The 11254-nt window shown below is 57.7% G+C and overlaps 1 protein-coding gene across 3 annotated transcripts in view; it reads right to left on the reverse strand.

Annotated features, from left to right (window-relative positions):
- CA5A (carbonic anhydrase 5A) overlaps positions 1–11254 on the reverse strand; it is a 29323-nt gene extending 18069 nt beyond the window's left edge. For 2 of the 3 annotated variants that reach the window (XR_006300210.1, XM_043599851.1), the window contains exons 1-2: positions 9289–11247; positions 5833–6030 (exon numbers count right to left, since the gene is read on the reverse strand). Coding sequence is in view for 2 of the 3 variants with exons in the window: in XM_043599851.1 (XP_043455786.1) it covers positions 5833–6030; positions 9289–9445 (355 nt within the window). In the remaining variant the exon portion in view is untranslated. Of the gene's footprint in view, positions 1–5832; positions 6031–9288 lie in introns of all 3 variants that reach the window. The other variant, XM_043599852.1, reaches the window with a different exon arrangement.

Consider the following 11254-nt stretch of genomic DNA (forward strand, 5'->3'; position numbering starts at 1 on the left):
GCTGGACCCTTCCACGCTGACGGAGAATGTCCTCAGCCTCCCGGTTATGTTTCTGTCTGAGTTTCTGGCGGTCACCTGTTTGCATAACGGAACCTGAGCGATCACAGATCCTGCAAGATTACTTCTACGGCGAGTGCCTTCCCTGCTCACTTCCTTTCCTGCTCGTGGGGCACTTCCTTGCCGTCGATCCAGTGTTATTTTTGAGTTGTGGGACTGTCTCCTTTTTCTCATTTTCTTGCCACAAACGTGTTTTAACGGGCTCCAGTCTTCAGCTGCGTTTTTCATTTCCTTTGCTCCTGGCAGTTCCCAATTATCAGTGGCGGTGAGCAAAGAGGACGGGAGATGTGGAAACAGGGAGAGAGCCTGGGAATCGAGCTGGGGGCGGGGGGGGAGGTGTGGGGCATGTGAAATTGAGGAGGAGAGACAGAAAGGAAACTGGGTTTTTGGGAAAATGACAAGTAAAGTAAAACCAGATTGGCCTGGGTGGACACGAGCCACGGGGGGAATTATCTAGTAATTTATATGGCCAGAGAGAGACACCCAGATAATTCTTTCGGTCTGTGGCGGTGGGGGGGGGGGGAGGGGGTGGCGAGTCCCTTTGGATCAGATTGAGAAGGTGGTGCAGAAGCCAGAAAGTGAGGGTCAGGCCCAGGTCAACGCACAGGCCTGGCTGCATCAGGGCGCGACGGTCTTGAACGCTGACGGCCGCCTGACTCGGGTGGGCCGGGGTCAGTGCAGGGTCAACAGCAAGCATGCCAGGCCCGGTGGAGAGAGCTCGGGGTGCGCCTCCCAGCCCCGGCTACCCTCTCTTCTGGGCACAGCACCTTGCTGCAGGGCGGTCTCGTCCTCCGTCACCGCGTTGCGCTCCAGCCGCCACGCGGGGCTTTGAGGATCAGCAGCCCGGGCCTGAGCTGTGATCGCCGGGGCAGGGGCGCTGTCGCTCCAAACCGCTCAATCCGGAGGGGGAACCAGAACGGCAGGTGCGTCTCTGGCCCGGGATGACCCCACCAGAGCGGAGCAGGGGCCCCAGGGAGGATTCAGCTTCCTTCCACCTTCCGTTCCATTCTTTCCATTCCTTCTGTGGGACGTCTGCCACCTGACTCAGCCACACCCCGGACTTTTCAGGATCTGAGCCGATACGTTTCCCCTTGTTCGCTTCGGCCAGTCTGAGTCGAGTCTCTGCCACGTGCAACGGTCTTAGCCGGTACAGACGAGGCCTCGTTTGGAGAGCCCACGAGAGCTCAGAGGCAGCAGGGACTGTGGCGGGGGGAGGGCCTGGGACAGTGACACGTGGGACCGACTGGAACTGGGCCCTGGGAGACGGCCGAGTTCTCCTCCCCGCCTGGGATCAGTGACTGTTGGAGACTGAGGCCGGCCGTGCCTCAGTGGAGTATTTACACCAGGGCAAGCGGGCAAAGCTGTCAATGGCTTCCGGTCCCTCCCCCAAGCCCTAGAGGGCCAGGCGCCAAACCCTTGCCAGCACGCCGCTGGCCAGGCTTGCCTGGGCTCGGCTTCCCCGAGGACCCACCTGGGGTCTCCAGGCCCCGTGCTCTGACCGCCCGCCTCTGTGGGTCAAGTGCAGCGTCCCCCCGGCCCTGGGCCTCAGGGACCCAGGCTGCCCCCGCATCGCATTTGAGCAGAAAGCGAAACGAGGGAGGCGGCCGGTTCCCAGGGGACTCCCTTCCATTTCTGCTCTCTCAACTCGGTCACTTTTTTTGGTCTTCTGTATTAGGGCTCTGGGAAACAAGGGGCGGAATTATCATTACTCAAACTGACTTAAGCAAAAAGAGAGATTTATTGGTCCGGGGGCTGCTTTAGGCCTCAGGCACAGCTGCATTTAGAGGCTCCGACAAGGGCCTCAGGCCTCAAGTTTCCTCCCCGCTCTTGGCTTTGCTCTCCCCTGAAGACCGGCGGGCCCGGCTCCCAGCTGCCCCCGCACAACACAGGCGGGAAGGGATTCTCTTCCAACGCCTCCCAGGGGAGCTCCGGCGCTCAGCGGGCTGACCGGGGTCGCACGCCCGCCCCGGGACAGATCCCGGAAGCAGAGAGAGGCTGCCGGGGCTGGCCGTGCCCAATTCTGAGTTACTCTTGGGGTAAAAATTCCAGAGATTGAAATTCTTGACCAAGAGGAGGCCTTGAGCTGTGACTCTGGGGATAATTACGACCTGTGATAGCCTAGTTCTCCAGCCTCGAACCTGAGCCTGAGCTCCCGTGGGGTTCAGAAACATCTAGAGCCCAAGTCACAGGTGCTGTTAAGACTCCCATACAGAAATAATGGCAACAACCTCACCCTGGAAGCATCACCTGTCAGGGCAGTCGGGCGTGGGCTTGGCCGGCACCCTGAGCAGCTGCTGGCTCTCTGGGGACCTGACCATGAGCCCAGGATCTTCTCCCCATGTGCCACGTGGGGTCAGCACCTTGGCTTCATGCCCGACCTCTGTGGATGTGGGGTGCAGATTTTTCCCAGAGAGAGGTCACGCTTGTGAAGTTCCCTGCTCTGGAGAGCACAGAATCCCGTCGGGCTCTGTGACTTCTGGCCATGGACGTCTCTGTGCCTCATTTTTCTTATCTGTCAAATGGGAGCCAACACCCATCTCAGCAATCCTCAGGAGTACTCAAGTTTCTGTAAGCAAAGCGTTGCCGAGGAGAAGGTTCCAGCAAACAGCGGATGTGGTGACTCCAGTGGGCTTTCCAAGCAGCAGGAACTGGGTTTGAACCTGACCCTCCGCTCACCGCACTCGACCTTGAATGAGCCACGTCTCTGGGCCTCTGTTCTTGAGGAGAATGAGGAGGCAGACGCTGTCCGCTGTGGTGTCTGCTTAGGGCCATGCTGTTATCCATTGGATGGAGGTACTTTTTTTTTTTTTTTTTAACGTTTTTATTTTTGAGACAGAGAGAGACAGAGCATGAACGGGGGAGGGACAGAGAGAGAGGGAGACACAGAATAGGAAGCAGGCTCCAGGCTCCGAGCCATGAGGCCAGAGCCCGATGCGGGACTCGAACCCACGGACCGCGAGATCATGACCTGAGCCGAAGTCGGACGCTTAACCGACTGAGTCACCCAGGCTCCCCTGGAGGTACTTTTGAAAGAGGATGTTCACTTGTCTGTGCGGCAAAGCTTCCACCTTCTAGAAAAAGCATTGCAATTTACCCTGGGACCACTGCTTCCCGGAGCATGTGGTCTCGGTGAGGCTATCACTCGGCGTTACAGGTGCTCCACTGACCAGCCACTGACGAGGTGCCACGCTCAGCCACCACACCCTTTCCCCTGGGAATCTGAACAATTTCTGTCAAATGTATCCTAACGATACACAGGCGGGAGTCCTAAGTGACCGTCGAAGCTTTTTGTATTTTATGACTGAAAGGAAAATAAACCTATGTAGATATCAGTAAGACCCATAACTGCACATAATAATTATACGGGAGGAGTATGAATTCTAGAGGAACTCATCCACAACCATATCTGTTTTTCCCAAAATTATTACTACATTCACATAACTAATAACCAAGCAACGAAAAGTTCCGAAACTATTATTCTTTGTTCCGTCTTTTCAACTTGCTGCATAAGGGGCACCTCGCTGTCTCGGTCAGTAGGGCATGAGGCTGTTGATCTTGGAGTCGTGAGTTCAAGCTCCACATTGCGGGTAGAGTTTACTTCAAAATAAATCGGGGCACTTGGGTGCTCAGTCGGTTTAGCGTCCAACTTCGGCTCAGGTCATGATCTCACAGTTGACGGGTTTGAGCCCTGCGTCGGGCTCTGTGCCGACAGCTCGGAACCTGGAGCCTGCTTCGGATCCTGTGTCTTCTTCTCTCTCTGCCCCTCCCCTGCTCACGCTCTGTCTCTGTCTCTCAAAGATAAACATTAAAAAAGGTGTTTTAAAAAAACAAAAGCAATAAAGTTGCTGCACAAAAATTTTTTAAAATGGTACAACCACATTGAACCTGGAAATTCAATTTTAGTTGTTTCTTGGGACTCTGGACTTGGAAGAGACCAGCGAGGGCACAGAAGGTGGCCCACTGAGTACGTGAGTACACACATCACTGTGCCGGGCAGCTCCGGTGCTTTCTAGGGTCTGAGAACACAGCTTCCCCTTCTCTCCTTTGAGCCCATCTCATCCTTTCCAGAAGTTCCTCCGTGCGTGCCTTGGCCAGAGTTGGCGTTTTGCCGCACCCCCCGCCCCCGCCGGCCTCAGCGAACGCCATGTGAGAGGCGTGCCCGAGGGTCACGGTGAAGACCAACCTGGAGAAGCCCCCACCCCGCAGCCGCTCCGTCCATCGGAGGCAGGCTGGTTGAGGCTGGGCCTCCGCTCACCATCCAGACCCTCTCCCGGGGCCCCCGGAAGGCCGGCACATGGGCTGCACGTGGCTCAGGGCGCCCGGAGCGGGGGCTGCGGCTGCTCGCACACTTCCAGGCCGGGTGACACAGAATCAGCGTCAGGACAGAGCCAGGACGCAGGGCTGACACCTCCCGGTGACGGCGGGAGCAGACTGACAGTGTAGGGCCGGCGCTCGGCTCTAACGAAGGCTCCGCACGCCCTGCGTGAGGGCAAGGCCGCGAGCAAGCTCCCGCTCCGGCGTCCTGCTGCCGGTGACCCAGGAAGGCGGACTCAGGTCAGCAGCCAGGGCAGGTGGCAGCAGCCTGCTTGGGGAGCTGGTCCGTGCGACGCCGTGAGCCGCTGACGGCTTCCCTGCGCAGGCCTCGTTTCTTCCTCCAACAGCCTTTGAGGCGGGCGCCCTGCTCCCCACTCCCGAGGGGAGAATTGAGGCTCCTTTGCTCCCTTAACTCCTCATTCGAGGTTCATCCATCACTTTACTGAGCAGCTGCGACGCTCAGCATAAACTAGAGGTCCTGCCCTCCTGGGGCTGGCGTCCTCGCAGGGCGATGATGGGGAAGTAAGATGACTGTGTGGGTGGAAGGGGATGGGCTGAGGGCTGGCCCACGAGGGACCTGGGACTGGGGGCTGGGCCGGGGGTCCCCAGATTCGAGCGCTCCCAAGACTCAGCGTAGAGCCGTACGCGTGGCTAAGATTTATTACAGCGAAACGACGCAAGCACGTTCTGTAGACCGTGCTGTCTGGAGGAAACCAGGCGCCGGCCTCCAGAGCCCTCTCTCGTGGCGTCACACGGGACACACCGAGTCCCCCCAGCATTGAGCCGTGACAACACGTGTGAAGTCACATCCACCAGGGAAGCCGAGGAGAGGCCTGCTGCCTAAGGTTTCCACTGGGGGCTGGCCGCGTAGCACCCTCTGCCCGTCCGCGCGACAACCCCCGCTCCCAGAAGGAAGACGGGCGTGCGGCATAAACAGGGTTTATGGCGATACCGGCAGGTGCTGAAGGAAGGCCAGACGGAATCCGGCGGCAGTCCCGACGGAAAGCAGGGGTGGAAGGCAGCTTCCCAGAGCTCACGGAGTCCCTGCTCCGCCCCCTGTGCCTCACAGCCGCCGGGCGTCCTCTGGGCAGGGACCAGCGAGGGGCCCGGCTCTGGACGGCCTGCCCCGGCCTTGGTACAATTTCATTCTGCCTCCGCTTGCGGGCCCCGCCCCCACCGCGCCTCTCTCCCCCACCTGCTCCGCTCTCCTCTGTGACCTGCCGTACATGTGCGTTTCTCTTGGCACATCGTTTCTTCCCGACCGGCCCCCAGGATGTGCAGTAAAGCCGTGCAAGGGTCGGGCGTGGGCGTCATAATCCTTAAAGTGAGCGTCGCCTCCCTGCCCTGCGACGCTGAGATGCCTCTGTTCTTTGCCCCCAAACACCACGCGTCAGCAAAGCCCCGGTCCCCTTCTCCGCCCACCCCGCAGCCTGGCTGTGACAGGCCCCGGCCCCGGCTCACCTGACCCCTCAGTGGAGTCGTCGAACTCCACCTGGAAGAAGTAACCGGTGTTCCAGACGTAGAGGCAGCTCTCCGCGGCGTAGGAGACCATGAGAGGCTTCAGCCGCGGGTCGTAGACGCTGTCCCTGCAGCGGATGTTGATGGGGGACTGCCGGGTGCCCCCCGGCGCAGAGACGGGGCCCTTCCAGAGGGGGTGCCCTGGGATAGAGAGAAGGAAGAGAAGGCCTCCACTGATGCACTGGAGTGATTGGTGCCTCAGGGCAGGTGGCCTCGTCACAAACGGGGCCCCAGAGGAGCCAGGTGTCTGGAAACCGGCCCAACGCGGAGCCCGGGGGCCACCAGATGCCCAGCAGCCCAACCCCGGCCCTGCATGCGGGGCCTTCGCTTCATCTCCTCGCCGAACCCTCCCCCCAAAACCGGCTTTCCCGCGTGGCATTGATCTGCTTTGGATCCGCGGTCATCGTCACAGTGTGGTCACGGGAAGCCCGTGCCCCCACCCCCACCCTGGGGCTCCAGCCCACAAGGGTCACAGGAAGTCCGTGCCCCCCCCCCCTCAACGTGTTACATTTGCACACAGGGCTGCCAACCACGTGCACACAGTCTCTGTCCCCAGTGAAAGGGCGTTGCTCATGACCGCGCACCATGAGGTGAGGCGGCTTGGATCCTGAACGGGCTCCCAGGGCCTGTTCCTGGCGGCCGTGTGCCTCAAGGGCGAGGGCCGCGCAGCAAAGTAAGTCTGGTCTCTGCGGACGGAAGTGATAAAAGTAATGCGGTATCTTCGGTATCTTCTTCTCGCTGACTCAACCCTCCCGCCGTGGGTCAAGCACCAGCCTCAGTGCCAGGAAGGACGCACTGAACGGATCTGGACCCGCCCCGCCGCCCGGCTGAGCCAAATCCGGGAAGCCTCGCGGATGTATGAGCCACAGGTGCCAGCTCACGTGTCCGAGAACTTGCCCCGAAGGGCCCGCGTGGGCCGCGTCTGCCATGGCCAGGGTGCAATGCTCCCACCAGCACGGATGTCACCAATCTGGCCTGGGGAAGGGACGCACTCCCTCGGCGAAAGGTCGCTCCCGTGGGTCCCGGGGCGTGGCCAGGGAATGTGGGATTGAGATGACTCTGGAACATTTTATAACGCTGTCAGTGTTCTCTCTAGGCTGAGCCACCGGCGACTTTCGGCCACACAGAGGTCCCCTGACCCGCGGTTTCTCTGCCTGCGGTTCCAGCAGCTGGCGGTCAACCGCAGTCGGGCAGCGGACGATCCCGCTTCTCACGTGCTACCGGGTCACTGATGGCCTAAGGCTCGGCCACTCATCCCGCTTCACCTCATCGCCTGGGCGTTTTATCACCTCACGTCATCGCCAGAGTGAGGACAGTGCGGTAAGGCCGCGGTGACGTTACTTTGACGACGACGTTCCGGTTTTCTGTTTTATCATCGGTCCCGTTGTTCACCTCTGTGCCAAATTTACAGATTAAACTTTCTGTAGCTATGCGTGTTTAGGAGAAAACAGTCTACATAAAGTTCCATCCCTTCTTTCCAGAATCCCAGGGGCTCCTGGAACGGCCCCCGGCCCCCGATAATACACTGGGGGGGGGGGGGGCGGGCGGTGTATTTAGTAACAAACTCTCTTTATCCCCCAAAGGAAATGTTCTGCCAAATACCGACGCACAAGACGCTAACATGAGGCACAAACCTCTCAGGAAGCTCCAGTCTTCCTTTGGCGGAAGAGACTGTCCAATGTGGCGTTCTGAAGTCGCCGTGGAGCCCTGGGGTTCCCCTGAAGGTAGTTTGAAGACCAGTTGACACAAAACGTCACTCTGTCCTGCACACGGGTGTGGGGATGTGCGAGGATGTGGTTGGTCATAGTTAGAGATCGGAGCCCACCTCACATTCCCCAAAAAGGAAGTGGTTAAATACGGAGGTATCCATGCCCAAGTGACAGTAACAACAGTTAGTGCCTGGGACGTGGTTCCACGTTCTAGGCCGGTCCATCCCCGGCCTCCTCTCTGCCTCCCACAGCGCCGTGTGATAAGTACTGTGATTTCCTAGGGTCAAGGGGGGAAGGCACCTGCCGAGGGGTCCGGAAGTGGCGGGGCCAGGGTTCCGGTCGAGGGGGCTTGATGTCCGTCCCGGTCACACCAAGCGTAAAGGAAGGGAAGGTTGTGAGGATGTCTCCCGTCGAGTCGAGAACACCCAGGTGCAGATCGACATGTCCAGTGGGGTCCGTGTTTGCTTCGGCGAGAAGCCTTGTGAATGCGTGGACCCATTTCCTGTGCGTGGAGGAAAGCGTCAGAGGTGAAGCACACCTAGCGGTGGCCTCTGGGAGCTGGGCTCGGGGGCCGGTCAGGTGTGAGCGCCTTTCCGTGTGGTCTGAAGTTTACAGGTAGGTCCAGGGCAGGGCCCAGTGTTTTACTTCCGGCTCCCGGTGCCGACCTTGCTGCCATCCCGGGCACCCACTCCGAGACCGAGTCCGGAACGTTCGCGGGGAGCCCACTGTGCACCGGGCTTTCTGCACGTGGTTCCATGTCTGCATGACCCTGTGAGACAGGCGCTCCTCCCATTTTACAGACAAGGAGACTGAGGCTCAGGGGGCACGAAAGCAGCCGGCCCCGCTCTCACCTCTGACAAGAGTCACTCGTCCCGAGTGACCACACTCAGGAGCCACCGAGAAGAAGCCCGAGCTCTTCCCACTGGCCAACCTGGACGGCGTGGATATTTTAGGAATGAAAATCAGAAGTGATCTCATCAGCCAGCCTTTTTTTTTTTTTTTTTTTGGACAGAGAAGAAATCTGAGACCCACAATGAGGGAGGTCGCAGAATGTTAAGGACACTGCCGTCAGGGTGCGGCTGACCTGGGGCAGTCTTTGGTTGGATGATGTGTTTTTTTTTTTTTTTTTTTTAACATTTATTTATTATTGAGAGACAGAGAGAGACAGAGCATGAGCGGGGGAGGGGCCGAGAGACAGGGAGACACAGAATCGGAAGCAGGCACCAGGCTCTGAACTGTCAGCACAGAGCCCCACGCGGGGCTCGAACTCCCAAACCGTGAGATCATGAGCTGAGCCAAAGTGGGACGCTGAACCGAGGGAGCCACCCAGGTGCCCCTGGATAATGTGTTTACTGCACGTTTGCTGAGAATGGTCTCTGCCTGAGGGGTTCTGGAGCTCAAACGACTGGCTGGGACTGGTTGGCGGGGCTAATTTCTAGGGGGCTGGACGGTCCTAGTAACAACCCATCCCAGGGGGCACTTGCTAACTGTCTTCTTCTGAGGGTCTCGCCCTCCTGATGGCTCTGCGGAACAGAGCTTAAAGGAATTGTCCAAGTTCACCCACAGGAAAAGGAGACAGACTGGGAACCTGAACCCCAGCAGGCCGGTTCTAACGCCTCTCATTTTGGAAGACGCGACAGAATTAGCCAAACATCAAAGTGCACCTGGGGAAATCTGAGGGCCCACTTACCAGTATCAGTCTGATTTCTCTGCACACAAGGACCCTGTGAGCACCTTCGCTCCAGCCTCAGCGGATGACTGCGGGGGGTCCCCCACATCCGCTTGACGGAGACGGAGAAATCGGACGACTTCCAAAGGCTCCTGCCCAACACCGGGGTCCTCAACATCTTCAAACTGCTCCCCTCAGAGCCCCGTAAACACAGGGCGATCTTCCTACCAAAGCTCTCACTTTGGTCTGGACGATCGTGGAACGGGGTTAGCCTACCTCTTTTTGTAGAAGCTCACCCAGCCCCCTGATCCCGAAGGTTAAATTTCAACCCGCGCCTGCCCCTGCTTCTGGACGATGCTCAGTTTGGCTAGGGGTGGGTGCCCCTCGACAGACCTGTGGCCTTCACCGTGGCCGGCCCCTCGGTTCGCTTTGATCTGGTAAACAGCAGAGTGTGCCGGGGAGTCAGGAGCACACAGTGGAGAGCGCACTGCTCGTCCTGGCGAAGAGGGCAAGAGGCAAATAGGAGAGAGCAGAGGCCTTGTTCCTGGATGTTGACCCCTAGTTTGGAGCCGTGTCGTATGCATGTAGGGCCAGGCGCAAAGCCGTGCCGTGTGTATGTGGAGGCAGTGGCAGGTTCCGGAGTGCGGGGACAGGAATTAGGCAAAGCACTGCCGAGGTGGAGGGGCAGGCGGGCAGGTGACCCCTCTCTGCCAGGAACAAAGAGACATGACCTGATACAAATTTGTTCTGCCTAAACTAACACGTCCCGGCTGGCCCAGAGCGCTCCCAGGTCACCGTGTCAGCAGGGATCCTAATGCCCCCCTTTTCATGCACATAGAATCCTGGACTCTTAGATCTGGAAAACCCCACAGAACAGGGGTTTGGAACCTGGGGTCCACGTGTGGGTTCCCAAGAACCCTGTTGGTCACGTGCACAGAAGTTTGACCTGGTCTCTGGGGGCCCCTGCATCTGCCTGCCTTCCTTGCAACTCTGGGATACACGTGGTTTTCTTCCACAGAGGCATTTTGCAAGGGTACGTACCCTTGGGTAGCTTCATTCATTCATTCATTCATTCATTCATTCATTCGTTCGTTCATTCATTCATTGACTTCTGCCCCAGTTCCCTCCTCTGTAAGGCAGGGAAATAATAGCACTAACTCCGCTATGTTGCCCTCAGGGTTTAACGAATCCATCACTCACGCACTTAGGAGAGAGGTATTTCTGTTACCGATGCCCAGGTCAGCCTTCCAGGCGTTCTAGGAGTTGGCTGAGCCCTGAAGGAACGCGGGTTTCCCGGGCATCGGGGACCCTGTCAGCCAGCACTCCGTAGCCCTTTTGCTCAGCCCTTTCGCTGAGCCCTTTGCTCTGAAGGGCATGCCCTTGGCCGTGCTCAGCTACTCGGCCGTCCTCAGCCAGCCTATTTGAGGTAGAACGCCACACTGGCTGTCCCCGTGGTCCTGGGGTCTCCCTGTCCTTCCTGTAGCCACACGACAGAGCTCTGCTTTATCTAGAAGATACTGCCAACTGAGTCTGCCCCACGCAACCCTCCCGGCCGACTCAACCATCAGTTCAGCCACTATTACAGTAGAAACTGAAATGTCTGCCATCAAAAGAGATAGAGAAGCCATTTACATGCATGTTATGAAAAATGTTTCAAGTAGGTCAAAGGTGAAAAATGAATGCCTCTATCTTTTTGTGAACTGCGCTCTGATAGCAGTTTCCTGTGGCTCTTTCTGGAAATCTCCACGACATAAAATCTTCTCTCTCTCACTATTTTTATTACTCGAGATAATCATATCCTATGTAAAGGGTATATATGTGTACGTATGTATGTATATCGATACAGATGTAGTCACTTGATGATTATCATGAATAAGCTTTTACATCCGTGCTTTTTGCTTGTTTTTTTTGAACTATAGAATACTCTGTGAAAAGATATACCATAATTCATCAAATCACTCCCTTTACAGATGGCCTATTTTTTTAA

Source organism: Prionailurus bengalensis, chromosome E2 (assembly GCF_016509475.1).
Source record: "Prionailurus bengalensis isolate Pbe53 chromosome E2, Fcat_Pben_1.1_paternal_pri, whole genome shotgun sequence".
Lineage (NCBI taxonomy): Eukaryota > Metazoa > Chordata > Mammalia > Carnivora > Felidae > Prionailurus > Prionailurus bengalensis.